This window comes from Zeus faber (genome assembly GCF_960531495.2).
Source record: "Zeus faber genome assembly, chromosome: 4".
NCBI classification, from domain to species: domain Eukaryota; kingdom Metazoa; phylum Chordata; class Actinopteri; order Zeiformes; family Zeidae; genus Zeus; species Zeus faber.
Genome location: NC_137191.1, coordinates 15,002,542 through 15,024,667, shown reverse-complemented (window position 1 = coordinate 15,024,667; position 22,126 = coordinate 15,002,542). Strand labels below are relative to the sequence as shown.

General features: G+C 44.3%; 2 protein-coding genes and 1 long non-coding RNA gene across 4 annotated transcripts; 2 read left to right on the top strand and 1 right to left on the bottom strand.

Moving 5' to 3' along the window:
• The first annotated feature begins 2,817 nt into the window (after nucleotides 1-2,817).
• On the top strand, nucleotides 2,818-4,723 carry LOC307228931. Its single transcript, XR_013844104.1, has 5 exons — nucleotides 2,818-2,957; nucleotides 3,760-3,875; nucleotides 4,064-4,124; nucleotides 4,323-4,382; nucleotides 4,569-4,723. It is a non-coding gene; the product is annotated as an uncharacterized lncRNA (long non-coding RNA).
• Nucleotides 4,724-5,453: 730 nt separating this feature from the next.
• gng13a (guanine nucleotide binding protein (G protein), gamma 13a) lies at nucleotides 5,454-7,348 on the top strand. Of its 2 annotated transcripts, none has more exons than XM_079998783.1 (3): nucleotides 5,454-5,814; nucleotides 7,005-7,112; nucleotides 7,207-7,348. In XM_079998783.1, exons 2-3 carry the CDS (start codon nucleotides 7,015-7,017, stop codon nucleotides 7,310-7,312), a joined length of 204 nt encoding a protein of 67 aa, XP_079854909.1. In that variant the 5' UTR covers nucleotides 5,454-5,814; nucleotides 7,005-7,014; the 3' UTR covers nucleotides 7,313-7,348. The 2 variants fall into 2 exon arrangements, with proteins under 2 accessions (XP_079854909.1, XP_079854908.1); XM_079998782.1 differs by having other exon boundaries at nucleotides 5,694-5,814; nucleotides 7,008-7,112.
• chtf18 (CTF18, chromosome transmission fidelity factor 18 homolog) lies at nucleotides 7,297-19,556 on the bottom strand. Its single transcript, XM_079998772.1, has 22 exons — nucleotides 19,414-19,556; nucleotides 18,445-18,531; nucleotides 18,185-18,335; nucleotides 17,723-17,909; nucleotides 17,125-17,217; nucleotides 16,775-16,827; nucleotides 16,536-16,686; nucleotides 15,882-16,106; nucleotides 15,614-15,711; nucleotides 15,400-15,523; nucleotides 15,171-15,310; nucleotides 14,956-15,049; nucleotides 14,755-14,853; nucleotides 14,473-14,603; nucleotides 13,564-13,678; nucleotides 13,229-13,453; nucleotides 12,513-12,662; nucleotides 11,851-11,981; nucleotides 9,982-10,126; nucleotides 9,473-9,568; nucleotides 8,788-8,857; nucleotides 7,297-7,981 (listed from the first exon to the last, which is right to left on the bottom strand). Exons 1-22 carry the CDS (start codon nucleotides 19,502-19,504, stop codon nucleotides 7,860-7,862), a joined length of 2,778 nt encoding a protein of 925 aa, XP_079854898.1. The 5' UTR covers nucleotides 19,505-19,556; the 3' UTR covers nucleotides 7,297-7,859.
• Between the last annotated feature and the right edge of the window lie 2,570 nt (nucleotides 19,557-22,126).

Sequence of the window (22,126 nt, the reverse complement as noted above, 5' to 3'; positions counted from 1 at the left end):
TTTGTCTCTCCCTTGACCAGCCTCTGTTCTTCTGCATCTCTCTGTGCCTTGATAGATTTCTTTCATTTAGTCCAAAAATGTTGTTTAATTTATGTTTTTTCCCCACTCCAAGAGTACCGGACCACTCGACCCACACCCTCATGACTCCCCCTTAGTGTGTTTGTTATGTTTCCGTCCGTCTATATAATGGTCTTTAGGATGATTTGTAGGTATTCCATTATCCCCCGTACCATCGCTGTCTCTGAGCCCTTGGTACCCGTTGAGAAGCCTTGTATGAGCCCTGATACGCCCTCGATATGCTGTAATAAGACGGCTCTGCTTCCTGGCTCCCCAGTGTTCAGTGGTCCCCTGCTAGGCCAGGCAGCGGAGCAACCACCAGTGTTCATCCCGATCAAGAGTTCACTTGTATTTTTATGCTATTTAAATTTTAAAAAATAAAAAATAAGGATATGTTATATGAGAGAAAGTTGGTTACATATGAGTAATGATGAATATTATTAAAAAAAAAAAAAAAAAAGGAGCTGAAATGAGACAATTAAGCCTGTATATTTCTGGTTGAGTTTTGGATGTGTCGTGGTGGAAGTTGTGCCATGGTTGAGTTTTGGGTTGTTTCTGCTGTCATGACGCATTCCTGTACAGCTGTAATCAAAATAAATGTACAATAAAACAACATGATCATGATTTTTTTTTTCTGCTGAAAGGCGTAACATTGCAAAAGAAAATGGCATTTGAAATCAGAATCTGACTTATTTCCATATTTTTCAGAAATCTGAATCACAGGGTCCATTTGTTGAAGACCAGTGACATCTCTCATAACTGAGATCACGCATTAGGACTATAAGGGATGCTGGAAGAATTTTGCTATTGAGAGGGAATTGTCATTGCTCATTACTTGTGGATAGGAAGCATGAACTTAAATACCCTTGATTTGATACACTTTGTTGTGAATCACAGCTCTAATAGGTGTACATAATCTGTTTTCATTATAAGTTATTAAAAGGTTTGCTCAACCTTTTAAGAAAAGTGATTAGACATGAAGTTTGAAAGGGCTTTGAGTTTCAACATAATAAATATACATTTATTTGTTAACACTACACAAAAATATAATATTATTACTATTGTTATTGTTGTTGTTATAATTATTATTATTCAATTAATCTAAAACTATCTGGAACACAACATTGGCAGTACCTACAAACACGGTGACATCTTGACATCTGAACCGTGCTGTCATAAACATCTCGTGGTTGAAGTTTCATCCAAATAATTATTTATTATAAATGTACAGATTCCGATTGAGAATGTGCAGTTGGACCATGTCCAGGGTATGGTTTGGACTCGGTCACTTTGTAGTGCGACGTTACCAACTATTGTTTTACGTGTATATTTATATAGCTTCTTATCTGGTAGATGTCTGTAGATCTGTTTGATTGATATTTTAAATCCATGGTCCCCATTACTTTGCCGGATGAATGAGAAATGTAGTGGACCACGAAGACTCGTCACCAGGTCGAGGCGAATCCACTAGAATGTGCGACTGAGTGATGAGTTCAAGATCCAGTGAGGCGTTGGAAAAATAGAAGCTGTGCAATTGTAATTAACCACAGAAATACCACAAGGTTTTCTGTATTTCATGGAAACTAAACGCGATGAAAATATAATCCAAGGAAAACCACTAAAATTAAGTCAATTCGACTGTTATCATAAATCGACATGAATACATCATAATTTACGTATACGGGACAGAACGTCACCTACCGTCAATGAGACTCCGGATGTATTTAGATACAAGGTAATTTATAACAATGAAAATATTTAGTTTAATGTAAAAAACAATTTAACTTTTTAAAATAAACGTCATGTATAAACATTTTCCTAAACTTAACAAACTTTCATGAAAAGGCAGAAAGTGTTAAGTATTGACAACTTCTTCCATGATAATTCCAATGCCAAATTAATGTTAACGTTTCATTAATGTTGTCTGCATTACAATATAGACAAGTATTGAACTGAATTTTCCAGCTATACATTATAAACAGAAAAAATACAATGAACTTACATGTATTGATACATTTCTAAAATGAAATGTATATATTGTTATTGTTATGAAAAGCTGTTTTTGTTAGTGTTCAAGATGACTTGTCTTATCAATTCTTGTCCAAATTTCCAAATGATCCTACTTTACAACTAAGAAAGGAAGTTAGGACTGCGGGCTCTGCTTTGCAGAACTGTTATTTAGAGCTGATCTATCACATATGACACAAATTATGTCACTTTAGAAATTAAAATCCATATTTGTTGTGGAATTACCTGAACATAACCACATGATGTTTGTAAGTTCAGTAAAATTGATGCATTTCACACAAAGAACAACAAACAACAACTAAAAATTGTACCACGTACCTACAACGCATAAACTGGACCCTGTGTATTGCTGCCTGCACCTATATTTATTATTATTATTATTATTACTATTATCATCATCATCATCATTATTATTACTATTATCATCATCATCATCATTATTATTATTATTATTATTATTATTATTATTATTATTATTATTATTATCATCATCATCATCATCATTAGCTTTAATGCTTTTATTTTTATAAATGTACTAAATTATAATTAACATTTTGGATTCTCAGAAGTTGTGCATTTCATAAGTTGAATGTACATTTTGCAGCAGCCGGAAGTGGTTGCAGCTCAGGACCAACGCTTTCGGGCATTCGCCGTTAATGACGTCATCACGCCGGACCGGAAGAACTATATATCCACAGTCTCGCGAGAGGAACGACCTTTCCTTAGCCCGACGCGCGACGCGCCGCGCCGAGCGCAGGGTCTGCGTCGCTGCAGAGTTTTAACTTTTGCTTTTGCTCTTACGACGTCGATCGTCTCCGCCATGGCTCCCCGGCTCCACGGAGACGTTTATTCCGCGTTGCACGTCCATGGAGGTGAGTGGACGGGGCCGTTTCCTCTGTTCCCTCAGGGCGGGACACGTGGGCGAGGCCACGTGGCTGTAAACGGTAAACGAGGTTAAAATGGAAGTTGTTTCATGAGGCTCCAATGCACCGTGCGGCTGCTTGTATAGAATGTCAATAATACTGTTTTTAATATGGTTTCAGTGTCGTGCAGACATGGGTTCATTATACTCTGCCCTACACTTCATATACTATTGTCTCTTCAGTCTTAAGTTCTGCCAAATAAGGTTTTTTATTGATATTTATTTTTAATTGAAAAGGATTATGAAATAACCAGGTGCAGAATCTGATGAGAAAATGGACACAACCATTGTTCTGTTTAATTTGACCAAAATGTTTGATACATGTATTATAATAACTTATATCATACTATTATACTAACATATTATACTATATACCACTATTGTATATTATACATTTTCAATGTGTTTAGTTATTTTATGCATAACAAACCTAAACTCATACAATGCATGGGTTGCATTAAAACCATGAGAACATACCTGGGTTTTCCCTCAATAGCCTGTAAACCTTCTTTTCAAATGTCTGGATTACAAAAATGAGACTGGAGCAACCCTCAGTTTACTTACTGAATAAAAATAAAAGGAAATTAAATCCCTAGGACGCTAGTTTTCCTCAGTGCCTGGTGGAATCATCAAGCCAGTGATGGATCCTAGTCCTGACACCTGGTATGAGAGCTGAACTGTAGCTCGTCCAGCCTCCTTGTGTTCCTGTAGAGAACCTGCTGAAGCCCGTTTCCACTCATTTTCCCTTTCAGTTCAAATCAGCGCGTCTAAGGAGGAGGAATTTGGGAGACGTGGATCTGGTTGATGTTCCTCCTTAGGATGCAACACAGCCGTGCTGGTGATGGCTGACCTCGTTTTAAAAGCAGTGGTGAGTTCCTCTGCGCAGTAGCGGGGTGCACTTTCTGTAGCCGTTGATGACATACTCCAATTTTCTGACACCTCGTATGAGAGCTGAATTTCAGTTCCTGATTCAAATTTTTGTCTGAGGCTCATTTGGAAACGTTGTGTGCCAGTCACTCATATGATAAAAGTGTAACCCGAGGTTCTTTCCATCAGGTTGAGTGGCGGGCGGGAGAGGAGGGACGCCCCCAGTCGTCTTAACCCCGCCAGGCTTCAGGTAACTGGGGCCTCTGCGTGTATGACTGTGTTTTGAAGCCATTGATGACAAACAACTTTTTTCTGACACCTCGTATGAGAGCTGATTTTCAGCTTGTGATTCGATTTTTTTTATCTGAGGCTCATTTAAAAAAAAAAACTAAAAAACTTTTGTGCCAGTCACTCATGTGATAAGTCTTACCTGACGTTTTTCCATCAGGTTGAGTGGCAGGAGGAGAGGGGTGCCGCCAGTCGTCTTACAAACCCTGCCAGACTTCGGGTAATTGGGGCGTCTGCGTCTATGCCTGCGCTTTGAAGCCATTGATGACAAACTTCTTTCTGACACCTCGTATGAGAGCTGGATTTCAGCTCCTGATTCTAACTATGGTCTGAGGCTTGAGGAAACTGGATGGTTAACTGTCTTTTTTTATTTTTATGATATAACAATATGAAATGCTTCATTTAGGATGGTCAAGACTGGAGGGAACGCTTCAAGAGCCAATCCGTGAGGACGCGATGGACTGTGGCTACACTTAACTTCAAAGATGGTGTCACATTGGACGAATGCAATGTGTGATCTTAACCGGTTTCATTGTAAAACTGTACGACTGCAATAAAAACATGTATAACTTATTCTGAGGTGCTGTGATTTTCTTGGCAATGTCGGTGATGAAAAAATGCACGTTGAATTAAATGCACAGGAACTCAAGTGTCTGCAGGTCTTACGATGTAATTAATTCAGTTAGTACAAATATTGGGCCTTGGTCATTAATTTGAATTGATTGATTTAAAAACAAACAAGTCTTATTATAATAATCCACATCAGTCAAGTTTTTCTGGATCAGATTAAATGTTTAATACAAACCCCTAAACTTCTAACAACCCTGTTCTGGATCAACTCACTTTTGTGTTAGGGGGGGGAAAAACCTAAGTGCATATTTCTGCTTGTTTAACCTGTACCTTGTACCAAATGCATATGAAGGTGCTTTGTTTACATGTGTTCTGCGTGAGGAACGAATGGAGGAATGAATTTGACATTCAATGTGTAAATATGGTGGGAGTGGCTGTTTGACAATCACTTGGAGCTTTTTGTGCGCGGAAAGTATTCTAATCGGGCCAGGAGAACCGGTTTCCACCCTTGTTGGTTCTGTCTGATCGGGCTGTGAGCTCAGTGGAGCCGGACTGGGTTTAGAGGGGGGGGAAACTGGGCCGTACCACTGGGATCCGTCCTGGTTTTGCGTGCTCCGTCTCCACGTCCCAGAGGATTTGCTTCTGGGGTCTCTCCGCCGCTTTGACTAACAAAGCAGCAGCTCCATCCGATCACCCGCCAGCTCCACCTAACAAAGCAGCGTATCCACTGTAGCTCCATCCGAGCACCGCCAGCTCCACCTTACAAAGCAGCAGCGGCGGCGGCGGCGGCTCCGGCTCCTCCTGCGCATCCTCCTCCAGTCGCTACCGGAGCTCAGCGCAGGGGAGTGCCCCGCCACACAGCAGCAGCAGCAGGAGACGGAGACCGGGGCGGGAGTCAAGTGCAAGGAGAACGCAGCGCAGACCGGACCACCGTGCCCGCCACCCTCCCGGAACCGCCACACGCAGCCCGGCTCCGCAGTCTTCGCCGGTGCCGAGCGCAGGATCCCGTACCCTCCTCGGAACCTCGGTGTTGTGGGGAAAAAGAGAGTCGCGCAGAACGGAACAGCGGTCCAGGCCCGACGGTGAGAAACGAGAAGAATCTGCCTCCTCACCTCGGATCCGGGGCTCAGAGGCGTTATTGTTGTTGTTGTTATTATTATCACGATTATTATTATCATTATCATTATTATATTACATCGATATTCTGTTGATGTTCGTGATCGGACGTTTGAACGGGAAGATGTGGCCGCGAGCGGCCGATTGTTAGCGTTCAAACGATGCAATTTTGTGATTAAAAAAAAAAAAAAAGCAGGCGATGTTGACGGGATTAATAAAAAAAAAAAAAAGAAACGGCAGAGGCCCGGTGCTGATGTGCATTTACATCACACATAACACGCTTATAAAACATCCCCAAAAAAAAGAGGAGGGAGTGGGGGAGGGGGGGGGGTTGCGATGCGTTCGTCGGCCGACGCGTCTACCGCGGTCCCAGCGGCTCGCCTAGTGTGGAGGCCTCGGTCTGAGCCCCGGACACTGGACGTGAAGGCGGAACAGACATGTCTGCCCGACCCGCTTCGACCGGACGGAGGAGGGATGGCTCCGCGTTCCTCCGAGCCGGCCGACCCACCAGAGATCACTGTGCTCTAACGGTTTCCCAACGCGGGGTCCGCGGACACACCCAGGGGTCGTTCAAAGAGGCTCCGGGGGGGGGGGGGGGGTCCTCAGCGAAATAATTCATAGTAAAAAAAAAATTATATATATATATATACACACAAAAAATGAAAAATAAATACACCGTTATTTATTTACCAAATGTTAGCACCATTAGAGGATTACATAATGACCGTTTCGATCCTAGTTTCACAGTTATCCCCCTAACTAGAGTATAAGGCCCGCATGGAGGTTTGGTCTAAATCATGTCTAAAAATAAAACTCTCCTCAGACTGGGGCGCCCTAGAGACAAAATCGTCTCAAATCACGGCCTGTGGCCCAACGCACGTCAAATTGAGGTTGCGTGATGTAGAAAAGGCTGAGAATCACTGCTCCATCTCTGCTCTCCCAATATGTCCAATGGCAGGCCACAACGTACAACCCCCAAATTGGGCTACTTTGTTACTGGCGAAAATATATATAATCTTGACTGTTGATCCTAAACTATTAAACGTGAACAGTGACAACAGAACAGCCATAGTTCATGGAAATATCAAGTGTCATAAATAAATGTCTACGAATTCAGACTTGGGTGACCGGGGGCCACTTCTTTTCATGCTTCCAGCAGGAGGATCATGGATGAGTTGGATGTTCCACAGATGAAGAGGGAGGTGGAGAGTCTTCAGTACCAGCTGGCAATCAACAGAGAAAAGTCCTCCATCACAGTGACCGAGTGAGTGTTCCCGCACGCACGCAAGCGCCCACATGCGCACACTCACACACACAGACACACTTTATTCTGTGCTGACTGTTTTCGTTTGTTCTAGGCTTGTGAAATGGATCGAGGGCTGTGTCTGTGAAGACCCATTTCTTAACCCGGAGCTCATGCGGGCTAACCCCTGGGTTGAGAAGGGGAAGTGTGTGATCCTCTAGTGTGCGCGCGTACACACACACACACACACACACACACACACACACACACACACACACACACACACACACACACACACACACACACACACACACACACACACACACACACACACACACACTCTCTAAAGACCCGCGCACCCACACACACAATCACGATGAACTCCCTCACTCTTTCCGACACCGCTATGATTATTCTTAAATATTTATTTGGGCGCCCACGAATGCTTCCCCCCCCGCCCCTCCCTCCTCCCCCAACTTCTGTCGACGAGTGGCCAACTCCCTGGCTGTGTGTGTGAGTGTCGAGCAACCAGAGTAGCTTTCCAAAATGTTTAGTTCAGCGATTGGCCCACGGAGTGAAGTTATCAATCAAGGTTTTTATTGGCTGTTTGTACTGTCAATCAAAATAAAGACTGTTTTGAACGTAACAAATGCTTTCTGAATGGAGAAATTATTCCACTGGATTTTCATTGGTGGTTGACGTGTAAGAATATGTATGTATGTGTGTGTGTGTGTGTGTGTATGTGTTTGTTTTGGCCGGGGGTAAGCCTTAGAGCAGCTCTCTGATGTAAACGTTGCGTCGGACGGCGTTGGACACTCCCTCGTTGAAGCGGAACCAAACATCGCTGTTGCCTACGGCCGTCCCCATGGCGAGCTCCACGCACTTCTCACCTACGAGGAAACAAGCAGGTGTCGGCTCTCAGTAGCACATTATGAGTGTTTTTATTCCAGGGATAGTTTACATCATACTGAACTCTAAACTGATCTCTAAACCCAAAAATGCAAATGCAAGATCTTAACGTCCCATCGTACTTCACAGCCCTGAGAAGGGGTTGAAGCTCATTTTATGCAAAAATATGGTGTGTGTGTGTGTGTGTGTGTGTGTATTTCTATAGTCTCGCAATCAAACTACACAGGTTCCAATGCAAGTTTTCTGCGTTTTTGTCTCATAATTTACACCGAATCACAATAAACCGCATCCAGAGACAACGTCATTTTTCTAAAGAAAACATGATCTTTCAGTGAGATTCTGGAGAGGTGCTTTCTACAGAGCGAGTATGATGCCACAGTGGGAGTGAATGTGTGAACCTGGGGTTTTGCTGGAACAAAGTGCGCCGCTTAGAATGAATCTATTCTAAATTTTGACTTATTTCAATTCCTCATTTTACCATTAATAAGAAAGTCACAAAAAAATCGTTTTATGACTGAGTAGTCTGCTACACAGACATACGAGAACACATAATGCATTAAAATTGGCAACTGAAATCAATTATTTTGAATGTCCGATGCAAATAAAATTGCACATTTGTGCTATTAAAACCGCAAATTTGAAGTGCCAATCCATCACTTCTAAAGAGGTCAGAACATCAGATTAGATACAATCCAGATTTCTCCAAATGCTTCCTTTTAAAGCAAACCAATTGCCTCACTAGATTTGTGTGTTACTGCAAAACAAGAGCCAGGAGTGGGGACCGTACCTGTTTCTGAGTTCATCTGGAGTTTCTGAGGCTTGCGGACTACGGCTCGACCGAAGAAATCTACCTCCGGCTGTAACACATGCACACAATGAGAGGACGGCAACATCATAAAAGATACAAGTTGACCTCATTCAGGATCCTCCCTTAACGTCAGGTCACTTACCAAAAAAGGTTAACAAGAAATGATCTGAGTGCTTGTGCTCCCATGTGACTAACACACGCACGCACGCACGCACGCACGCACACACACACCTAATTTCCCATCTTCACCATTAGGGAACAGAGCAGAGTAGAGTCATTATCCTCATTCCTACTCTCTAGAGTTTCCATTTTGCTCCCGCACTGAGAACTGGAGCCGACAGGACTCTGAACCGCGTTGGAAGGTAAGGTAAGATAAAGATAAGATTACAGCCTTCCACAAACACCCAGAGTTAAGGCTACATAACGTAAACTGGAACCATGAATCATTCATCCATTTATTTATTCATCCATCCAGCCATCCATCCATCCCACAATGGCTCCACCTACTGATAGAGAAGTGTGAAGGTAAAGGTGTGTGTGTGTGTGTGTGTGTGTGTGTGTGTGTGTGTGTGTGTGTGTGTGTGTGTGTGTGTGTGTGTGTGTGTGTGTGTGTGTGTGTGTGTGTGTGTGTGCGCGCGCGCGCACGCATGCATATGTCTCTCACCCTGGCCTCCACCGTTGTCTGTCTGACAATGTTCTCCAATCTCTGCTGATGGTTCCTGGCTGATTTAGGATCAGCTTTCTGCTTAGGCTCCACTTTCTGCATCACACAATAATTATTAATTAACCCAAACACTATTGAAACAATACTACTGCTACAGATGCCGAGTGTCCCATTTCTACAATTACTATTTAAAAGGCACACACACACACACACAGTTAAAGTACTGATATCATGGTCATAACAAAAAAGTAAAAATAATAAAAATGACATAAATTATAAATAAAATAAATATATACAAACAAATAGACATGATATTAAATCAATTATTTTTATATATTTGATTATTTCTGTTTAGTATTTTTCATCTGTGCATATTTGGCCATTTTTATTGTATTTTATTTTTACTTTTTATACTTTTGGTCAGACCATCAAGCTTTATTTAAATGCTAATATTTGTGAGATACGCACCAATTATTACCATGACAAATTCCTTGTGTGTATGTGTGTACCGTGGCAGGGTTCCGCAGCAGCAGCAGTTGCTCGGCTCTCCTCATCCTCTCTTGCTCCATCTCTCGGCTGATGGTCTGTTTGGCCTGGTAGGTCAGCTGGCGTCGGGGGGGAAGACCGGGGAGCCGCACCACCTCCTCTACACGACTATACCCACACACACACACACACACACACACACACACACACACACACACACACACACACACACACACACACACACACACACACACACACACACACACACACACACACACACACACACACACACACTTCGGTAAAGTAATGTAATGGAAGTGAGAGAAAGCATCTTTGACTGTTGCCATGGTTTTTATTTTCAAGAATAAACCTTGATCGCTCTCTCTGTTAATGCTATAATCCTCTTACAGCCGATCCCCACCTCTCTCTCCCCCTCTCTTCCTTTCCCTCCCCCCGTCTGTCACTCAGACATATTATTATTATGTGGGAAACACATTACTACTCAACAGCTGACTTAAGTCACGCATTTGTATTTATGTCTTTTAACCACCAGGAAACACCGGCGGTACTACATACAGAATATGCAAAAAAAATAAAACAACAGAATCCAGGCTGCATCGATAGTTTACTGATTAACCACCTACCAAATTCAATGTGCATGCCGGTAATAGATGATGCAAGATCACACATGTCATACACATGTTGGTCGCTGCACCATAGAGTAGAATTTAACCATATACTTTTGGTGTGGAGTCACAACCGCCAATCCGGTAAATGATAATTACCTTAACCAAAAACACAATGCCAAGAAGTGCGCCATCTTTTACAGTAAGATTATTATATTACTACAGATGTAGGGACGTGAGGCACTTTACAGTTGGTGATTCTGCAATCCAAGACGGCCAATCCAAGGTGACGTCCAAAAAAAGGCCAGTCTAATCAAAGCATCATTTTGGGGTTGGTGGGCGTTTCCAAGCCCCATTCTAGCAACAACCGTGTCCAGGGTGGAACTTTGGGGACTCTGCTAACCAGATCCAGCCCGGTCTCCATCCAGTTCTTCACAGGGTGGAGTTGTGGTGCGCTCGCGATGGCAGGTACAGGAAAGCGTAAACCAGCAGCAGCAGGAGTAAAGCCACTGCCAACGGCAGACACCAGTCGTTAGTCACCAGCACTGTATCACAGCGAGCCTGAAGGAAGGAAGCTCGCTGGTGCCGGTTTGAGTCCTCGGCCTGCGTCGGCATGCTTTAAACACAGAGAGGGTGGTCTGGCCAAAGCTGGGGCTAGCACTCCCATTCCAAACCCAAATTAAATTACATCCCGTCCTCAGTAACCGCAAATGACGAAAGCCCCAGTTTAGTCCTCCTCTGATCCTGGGGTTAAACCGGGTCCAATAGGAGGCAGAAACCTCCCATTTGCTCCTTCTTCAGGATTCTCATGCATCTACGATTCACTCCACCAGATTCACACACTTTCCTCAAGTTCTCTCTCTAAACTTTCGTTCAGCCTGGTGATCATCGCCCCAATCTCAGCGTCGCTCCAGATGCTCCAGTTTGAAACAGAAATAACACCAGCACACCGCTACCACCCCCGCTTACACACACACACACACACACACACACACACACACACACACACACACACACACACACACACACACACACACACACACACACACACACACACACACACACACACACACACACAAGGTGTTAAGGAGATTATTCTCTAAGCCTTCATAGAATCCCCAAATGTGGACACGAGTGTTGACCTTCAACACCATAGACAAACACATATGCTGCTTGAAGAGAGACACATACTGTATGTTCTCAATATAACACAATATAATATCGATATATAATATACTGTATATGTATGTGTGTGTGTGTACTCACGGCTCCAGGACGTAAGTGTACTGGCCCTCGGGCGTGCGGTCCTGCCGGTATGAGAGGTTGTAGGCCAACATGGTGTCAATCAGCTCTCGCATCTGCTGCTTCTCACGGCTGCTGAACAGCTGCGGATTCACCTGGATACCAAACAGCCAGAAGTCAGTGCTGCTTCAGTGCAGGATGTGCGAGTCATCAGCAGTGTGTTCTGTCTGTGGAAGGCTGGGTGATATATTGATATAATACCATAATAAGAGCCTAGATATTGTCTGGTCATGGTAATATTATGATATGGTTAAATGCTGTCTTTAAGGCTGCATTATAGTTACTCTCTGAGAGAGGTCTTTCCAATATGCATTGTACAAAAATAAATAAAAATCTGAATGCTAAGTACTTCCTTCCAATACACAATACTAATGGGTAAACAATATATCAGCCAGCTTATTGGTATCTTGCAACAAATTAGCTTCAATGCATTATTGGTATAGGGCCAATATAAAAATGATGCCAGATATGAAAGTCCTGTTATTAACTTATTTAATTGGTTATTGCAATGAAATCGAATATCAACACTGACCAAAATTAATATGGAATGGATCATTTATCCGTAACAATTTCAACACCGTGCACCCCTCGGACACGCACACACTCAAGCCCACAGTCAAACCTACAGGCCGGAGTTTGGGGCAGATGATGTCCAGCAGGAGTGTCAGAATATCCAAGGCCAGGCTGAGGCCACTGATCCTACTCCTGATGCATGCTGGGACGTCCGCTAACATGGTGGACAGAGCGTTCCTGCTGCTCTGGAGACGCGAGGACGCCTGGGGAGGAAATACGAAGGTACAGACTGAATAGATGAAGTTCAAGCCACATGCGACCTGTCTGTCACCTTTAAACAAAAACGGACAATTTGTCACAAGAGAACATTTAATTGACACAATGTTTATAATTTTGTCGTTGTCACTTGCTTACACTGAGCATTATAGGAACATAACATCACTCCCAAGACTTGTATCAAAATTTCAACTGTTTTATTCTTGACAAGAAAATGGAAAAATCTTTTCCAATAATTTTTTTTTTTAAATTTCAAGATTTTGTACTAACCCTGAATTATGTCCAAGTATTATGTCCAAGTAATCATCTTTGTGATAAAATATTTTTTGTTTTGTATTTTGGAAATTGTATACATAGTTTTAAATGCAAAATCGATAAAGAGAAAAATATGGGTAATTCTGTATTCATGTGATCATCTTTTCATTTAACATCACTTTAGAGAGAAGGCAAATCACACCTCCCCAAATTACTCCTGGTCCAGAGTTTTTACTGTGCCGAATCATCCGCCCAAATAGAAGACAAACACACCAATGGGTTGTATAAGTGTGTGTACCTCGTGCTGGCTGTTGGGATACATGATGCGGGGGACGTGCGCGTGAGCAAAGAGGAAGTGGAAGGTGATGGACAGGAAGGGCAGGTATCTCATCAGGGAGAAGTTCTGGCCGTGCATGATGACGTAGTTCAGCCTGTCGGAGAACGAGAGCCAGTCCAGCGCCTCGCACACACTGTGCAGGCTGGGGTCTCTCACACGCATTGACAGGTAGTTGTCAAAAAGACCCTGCGGCGAGAAGAGAGAGAGAGAGAGACAGACCTTCCATGTAGTGATTCCAGCAACAGGATATAACAAAATGGTTTGTGACGGGATGACTTCCTGTGCTGTGTCCCTACCTGCGTGACCTTCTCGTACTCTCCGCTGGATGAAGCCAAGTGCAGAATGTTCTGGAACCTCTGAGCTCCACCTCCTTCCCCGAGTCCTTCCTCAAACCCGGTTCCAATTCGCTTCCTGTGTGTCATATTTAGTAGGGTTTAGAGAACCTGGTTAAAATTTGTCACCATTTCCCCTGCTAAAGAGTGTACTCTCACGATCAAGCTGTACTGTCACAACCATGCAATAGTAGTCAATGACTGTCATACAAATAAGTGTGACTTTGTATGAAACTGTATGAATTGTGAACACTTCAATTGTCTTTTATTTTCATTTTAGACCGCTACCATAGAATAACCTTGTAATAGTGTAATAATACACTTCCAATATACCGTTAAGTTGCCTCAATCCAACTGATTAAAACACACTGCGACATTTCCAACATTGGCTTAAAATTTCCTATGAAATTTGGATGGAAACACATGGTTGTAGAATTGATAATGTAATGATTGTGACTGCTCTACTGTACATGCAATGTTTGTAGTCTTGATTATCATCCAGCAGGGTCGATAAAGTAACAAAGTATAAAAAAAAACAAAAAAAAAACAGCACAGGTTAAGAGCAGCTATTTTGCTCTATTGTGACACTTTAAGATGTGTCCATCAATTGTTTCCTGTAAGCACTGCAATCACAACCGTCCTGGAGAATAATTTAAAACATTTAACACACTAAGAGGAGCCGAAGTTTTAATCCTATTTTTTTTTTTTTTATAATTTATGGGCTCTGATTACAGTCACAACAGCCCCCTTCGAGCAGCCAATCCTTACCAAATCTGTTTCAATTTCTCACTTTCTCTTTTGCTGCAAAGATCCACAATGTGTGTGTGTGTGTGTGTGTGTGTGACGATCTGCACATGCAGCGAGGTGCGGTACCGTTTTGCACGTGGTAGCTGGAAGACCTCCTGCCACAGGTGGAATAAGCCTTTGTTTTGGTCCTTCTGCCCCACAGACATGCTTTGGACTGTGTTGGTGTCCACCTGCCTCTGGCCTCGACCGTGGAGGAACTACACACACGCACGCACACGCACGCGCACACGCACACACACACACACACACACACACACACACACACACACACACACACACACACACACACGTCAAGTTATCAACGCATTAAAGATCAGTGCTGGAAAGTACCGATGATGTTCCAGCTACCTGTAGAGTGTTGATGCACGAGCGGATATCGTTGTCTGTCTTCTCACACAGAGCCATCAGAGTGCCGGTATCTGCCCTCATGCCCTGCAGACGGGAGATCTGAAGCAGAAAGAAACAGCGAGATGCAGCAAAGACTCCCCCAGCATTGTGTGTGTGTGTGTGTGTGTGTGTGTGTGTGTGTGTGTGTGTGTGCGTGCAGACCTCTGCTAGTCTCTGCGTCAGGCGGGAGGGCTGCGTTTGGGGGAAAGCCAGCAGGAAGGCCTGCTGCCTCAGAGGCCTGAGAGCAGGGACATACCTGACAGGGCAGACAACCAATCAGCTGTTACGGAAAATATCTCAGACACGTTAAGCAAGTAAACCACGCTACAAATTCCCCCAAAATTGAGCCTTAATAGCGCCCTAAATCCATTTCTTACAGGTCGTTGCAGATGCAGATAATGGGTCGGAGCAGGATGGAGTCCTTCTTCTTCTTCTTCTTCTTGCTGGCCTCTGCACCCTCCTCTCCTCCCTGTCCGTCCTTCCTGTTCAGGGTGGCCAGCAGGATGTTGATGGCCGCCTGTTGGACATTGCAGAGAGGAAGAAGACGGATGCTGAAGACGCTGATGCGCGTTGAGGAAAACAACATTTTGTTGGTTGTCTACTTACCGCCGGAGCTCCGTCAATCTCGTCGATAATAAGGCAGTTTGGTTTCTGATTGGCCCCTAAAACCGACTTCATCTGGGTGGCCGTGTCGATGCGCTTCTGGAACACCTCGGCACTGCGGTCATCGCTAGGACGAAAGACGCGCGGAGAGACGCAGAGGTCAAACCACGTGAAAGGCTGTCAGCGTGAGCTTATGAGCTAATGTTTCCGGACAAACCTGGCATTGATTTCCACCACGTTGTATCCAGCGTGCTTTGCTATGACGTGAGCCAAGGTGGTCTTTCCCAAACCAGGAGGACCCGACAACAACGCCACCTGGAAGAAGGAGGGGGGAAAGAAAGAACCAATTTAAACCAAGGTTTCGTTCACATTTTTCCTCCTATGAATGGGAGGACAGGAAGGAGCAAGAACAGCTCCTGGATTCTGGACACGACTCGACCGATTTACACAATTGAGAACCATCTCACGCATGCACGGGTGCAAACCTTGAACTTGGGTCGTTTGTATTGGTCCAGCTCCGCCTCCAGTATCTCCTCAGTCAGCTGACTCTTGGTCTTGAAGCGGCTGGCGTTCTGGGCGGGCTGGTTGGATTTGAAGGAATTCTGGTTTTGGACCTGTCTGTCGGGCTGCGGAGGCCGAGGCTTCCTCTCTCTCCCAAACACCACCGGGTCCCAGAGCTTCAGCCACTTCAGCAGACAGCGGTTGGTAAACTATACACATACACAGAACAAGTCAGAGGTTTCCAACATTCCAAGAGAAATTTTTTTTGGACATGAGGAGGGTCAGATGATGGGCTCCCTAACTTTGAAGGAAACAACCACCATACTTAATTGTTCCCCATTTCTGTGTTGTACTGTATTTATTTTCTGTCTTTGTCACCCTCCTTTGTAGCTCTATCATTTGGGTCTGTTTACATCAGAAAAGAAAGAAGCAAATCAAGTTGTAAAAGACAAATTAATAATTGGCCGCACAGAGTTGTGCTTGCCCCTAATTAAGATAACACTTTATAAATCAACGTGGGAAAATTCCTGTACGTATAACACACACACACACACACACACACACACACACACACACACACACACACACACACACACGCACACGCACACGCACACGCACACGCACACGCACGAACTCACATCGTCACTGAGCAGTTCTGTATAATGCCGAGGAGAGAATCTGTCCACCCACAGTCGAGAACGCCGCACTTCCTCCTCGTCGTCATCATCATTTTCCCCTTCCTGGCCCCCTTCCCGGCCGCCCAGCTCACCAACATCCTCTTCCAAACCGCTGTGAAATACCCACAGGGGTGATTAAACACCACCTGCATTCTGAGATCTTCGATTGTGTGCACGCGAGAAAGGGTCAGAGCAGTTACCGAGCCAGCATCTCTGTAAGCCGCTGAGATTCTTCAAGCACCTGCTGATGGCGCTGCAAAAAAAAAAAAAGATGAACTAACTGGATAATTGTTGGAGTGTCCTGTGGCCTTTTTTATGGCACAAATGAAACTATGAAAAATATTGGGGACATCCCCAAGAATTTGCTTTTTTAAGCTTTTTTTTCCTTTTATCACATTTAAATGATTTATCCATTTCCAATTTTCCTCATGCAACATTCCTCATTTTCGTTATGGCATATATGCTTAAGAGAAGGGTGTGTCTAAAATATCCGAAACATCCCTGACTAAACACGAGTCCTGTTGTGCATAATAGCAGCGTGGTGACTCACCCTCTCTGCCACTTGTTCTCTCAGAACACCAATAGGCACAGCCAGAAGCCCCAGTGAACCCTCAGAGTTACGCACTCTTCTAGGATCTTCTACCTGAATGACAACACAGGCACATTTACAGAGGAAAGGAGACATTCCCTACAATATATTTATTCCACACACACTCTTCTTCACCGATCTAACAACCTAAACGTCCAGTCGAGCTCATGATTAAACACGGAACATGTCAAAATGTGTCATGATTATCCAAACTGGAATACCCACTCGCCATGAAATTAAAACCATTCCTTTAAACCTACTGTGCCCCTTTGCACCTGAGCAACTAATTCCGTTTGACAACACATCTACTTAGTGAACCAGACATGCAGACATTGATTGCTCCGCCCGTGATGCTTAATTCCTGACCACATCCCCATTTTCCACATGGGGCAAAAATTGAGGAGGACACCAGGACAGAAAATTTGGTGGCTTTTGGAGAGTTTTATCACAGATACAGGGCAGATTACAGATACCTAGTGTTTTTGTCTGCAGAGTGCAGTGTGGACCAATTAAATCCCGTGTTTCGATAGCAATGTGTGGACAACAGCTGTGCAATTACCTTTGCCTCTGTGTTTTCTTTTTGTTTGAGGTAGACCCGGCTTCCGGATGAGCCTGTCACAGAGATGTACTCTCCCTCCAGAGGAGGGCGCTTCAGCACGCATCGTGATGCTGTCTCTGCAACACGTCTCTGCGGTGACTCTGAAATAGCGGCAAAGCCACTAATGTCCAGCACGGCTGGAGTGGATCTGAAACCCAGATGCATAAGCAACGCCTTAACAAAGGACGGGCTGCTTAAACACACACACACACACACACACACACACACACACACACACACACACACACACACACACACACACACACACACACACACACACACACACACACACACACACACACACACAGAGTACTGAAAGACCCACTGGCCCAAAGGCCTCTGACCCACTGGGTTTTTTTCTTCTTCAGTCACATTCCTGTTTACCCTCAATCTCTCCTCTCTCCATACACTCATTCCTCCTACCTGAAGGGGTGAGAGGGCTCATATTGCTCTGGGGAGGATGGAGGGGTGATGTCTTTTGTCTGCGCTGGAGCTGTGACATCATCAGTCTGTTGGGCAACAAACAGCCGCTTCACCACGCCTGCTTCCTGCTTTTGGCGCTTTGCCTTTGGAGCTGAAAATTCACAGTCACATTGGGCTTTTTGGGGGGGGGGCTATGCAACCACACGCAGCATACATCAAACATCAAACATAAAAATCAACATATTTCGAGGTAAACTCACTCATGGGCTGCTCAGTCAGCAAGTGCTCGATATCTGCAGCATCATGCTCCGGTCGTTGTGGATTGTTGCTCTGCTTGGCTCGCGATTCTGTCATGACAGTGACATTTTAGTTGGTGATTGACGGACACACAATTAACCGTGATTAACACTTTTATGTTGATTTTACGGCACCATATTAGCGCAATTATACACATCCACCTCAAGAAGAACATGGACATTGGAACACAAACATTTGCCAAGAGTTAATTTGCCTCAGCCCCAACCGGTGACAACGTTCAATTCGCGATTAATTCAAACAATTGCGATAAGTGAGGTGTGTCGTAACAGTAACTCAGCACCAACACATCAAAGTACCGCACGACACTTACTAGTGACTTATCGAACGAATAGGGGCGCTGTTGGCACCGTGCTCCGGCGGGTTACCTCCCAAAATAGGAGCCTTTCTGTGTGGAGTTTGCATGTTCTCCCCGTGCTCACATGGGGTTTCCTCCACCTCACGTCAGTAAGGACCCCCCCCCCCCTCAAAAACATGCACACATCATCGTCTGACCAGCGACGGACACTCATCACCTGGTCCCCGGGCGCGTCTACGTATGCTGCCCACTGCTCCTGGCTGTGGCCCCGGAGGAAGGACAAGCCAGGATGGGTTTAAATGCAGAGGAGCCATTTCACCGGCCACCATCCAAAGCATGTGTGTGTGTGTGTGTGTGTGTGTGTGTGTGTGTGTGTGTGTGTGTGTGTGTGTGTGCAAGCATGTGTTGTAGTGTGGTGTGTTGCGTGACGAATAAAGATTGTTTCTTCTTCTTTCTTTCTTTCTTGAGTGGAAAGCTACTAATACGGGTTTGTGCAGTCAATATAGGTCTGTCACTAGATGGCACAGTATGACACAGACTAAATATAGAGAATAATAAATACATTATTGGATGGAATGGCTCCTCCGTTATTAGCTTGGTATCTGCCTCGACTCACCCCATTCCATCCCAGCTAACACCTCCAGCTCGTCAGCAAACTGCTGCTCGTAGTCATCTTCTATCCCGTACATCTCGTCGTACTCGTCCATGGCTGCTGGGGGACCCTCCGGGTAATAACGTAATAAACTGTTTCGCTCTAGTTGATCGGTATAAATATTAAAACATGGCCACGTCGCAAGCCCCCTCCATTATTGTTGTTGTTGTTACGAGTGTCCATTCAAGGCGCGGACCGGTGTTCGCGGGAGTTTTTGTTGCGAGGTAGTGCTTCCGGTTCCGGATTGGCAGGCCGCAAGCGGAAGTGGCTAGACCTTTTTGTTTGTTTGTTTGTTTGTTTGTTTGTTTGTTTGTTTGTCGTTTCTTTGTGATATCATCAGAATATAAATTTTCGATTCACGACTTAGAACCGACCGAAAAAGGCTTGACACCAGCAGTACTTAAAATTAGAATGGGCAATATTTAATCCAGTCTTTCATTGAATTAAATTCCATTTCATTTCATTTCATTCCATCTACATTCGACATTGCGAGATTAAAAAACAACAACACTGTATTTTATGTGAGGCTCAACTCCGGCTACTTATTCACCGGCTCCAGATTAGTCATTTTGGAAACCTCTCAATAGAGGCCTCGACAGTGAAGAAAAGGCGCCTGGTCGCTCTGTAGAGCCCTCTACAGCCCAACCAACGGTGTGGCGGCCATGTAAGGTGGACTGGAAAACTCGAACGAGGTAGCCACGGTGAGCCTGGTCATTTTATGGCCTCTTCACGGAGGTGCCTTGCTCAAACGTACCGTGGTAGCAGTTATTGGTCATGATGAATTATCGGCACATTATCCATTGTTTCTCATACATAAAATATGATAGTAAAGGAGACTTTTGGAATACTGGCAACAAAGATTCTGTCGTGTTTTAGAGAGAGGGCTCGTGTTTCCTGACTTTTAAATGGAAAAAAAAAACAGTTCCCGTAGAGCACAGAGCTCCTTTGGATTTAATATGGTATGCTATATGTTATATGTTTTCTGTTTTCTAGGGTGAATGTTGCAAGATCGGGGCGTCTTGCTTCTGGACAGACCTAGGGTAAAAGTCAAAAACCCAAAAAAGGCATGATTTGTTTTCCAAAGCCCACCCTTCTTGTTTGACTTGATAATTGAACTTTGTGAATGTGTGTGTGTGTGTGTGTGTGTGTGTGATTAATGATAATGTGTGTGTCGTCAGGTCTTCTTCGCCATATGCTCTCTACAGCAGACAAACACTGGCCAGGTTTAGGTGTGAGACATGGAGATAATATCACTAATGTGGAGGCCTAACCCCGCCATTCTCTCTCTCGCTCTCTCACTTTTCCTTCTTTCACACACCAGCCTTCTCCCTCGCCTTCTGCACTTAATCTCTCATCATCAATGCTCGGAGTGAAGATTTTAGCTTTTATAACAATTCATTACAATAATAATAATAATGATGATAATATTGATAATACATTTTGTATCAAAATATCGCTCCACACTTGTGATATAAAATAAAACCACATATATAACCTAAAAAAGAGCAAACGATGTGGACCACTCAAATCGAGTTGTGACACACTACACAACTTTTATAAAGTACAAAATACTTGTGTTTCCAGCCTGTGATAAAATGAAAAAATAACCCATTAAGTCTTTAGAAGTTTGAATTTGAATACTTAAATACAAACCCAGAGTTCCTCGATCAGGTGCCCGGTAGGTGTAAGGTCGCGAATCACAGCAATCGAAAAAAATGGGCAGAATTGAACGCCTCAAATCGACTGATTTGTGAAACCTCCAAAAACTCTCTCAAACTGCAACTGCTAAAATGTCTCTTCCTGTATATTCACTCCTGCTGCTGTAAATCCTACTTGAGACACACCGGGAGATGTGTGTGTGTGTGTGTGTGTGTGTGTGTGTGTGTGTGTGTGTGTGTGTGTGTGTGTGTGTGTGACACTAATGATGAGAAACTTGTCAGCACCAATGATTGACTATTGGTGCCTGCGTGTCGGTCGGCACATGGCTGGGGCCCCTGCGACGCATGAGCATCTGCTGTATTCCTGTGGTCGCTTCCAAACACACTCCATTATCACCTGGCAAAGTGTGTGTGTCAGCACTGCAGGGTCCACATTAAGCTGATGTGTTTAATCATCAATTCACCAAAAGGACTGCCTTCTTTCACACACACACATACACAGACACACACACACACACGCGCACACACTTAGAGCTCACACTTTCTCCGAGCCGCCCAGTGAGACTATGGTCAGACGGCGTGAGCGAGACGCTTTGAATGGGAAGGAACTTCCACCGAGAGCAGGTGCTGGCGTTAGATGTTGATGTTCGATGATTTTTTTGGGGGTTCTAGGTTGAAAAGTTCAAAGCTCACGTCAGTTTTGAGGGCACGTCCAATGGCTTTATGATGCTCAGAGTCTGCGATGGTTAGTTGTGGAAGTTTCTCCTTCAAGGTGGAGTGGTATGTGCTCTTCTCGGTGCTTGGAGGGTCCTTGTCAGAGTGTCTGTAGGTTGACACACCGGGTGACCAGTGGTCTAGTGAGCCGTGCTCCGTAAGGGTTAGAGGTTAGGGTCCATTGGGTTAGAATTCAGGGTGTGTGTGTGTGTGTGTGTGTGTGTGTGCGCCTGCCTCGAGGGACTGGGTCGTAGAAAGAAAGAAAGAAAGAAGTCATTTTTCAAAGGCGCACATAACGCTGCTGT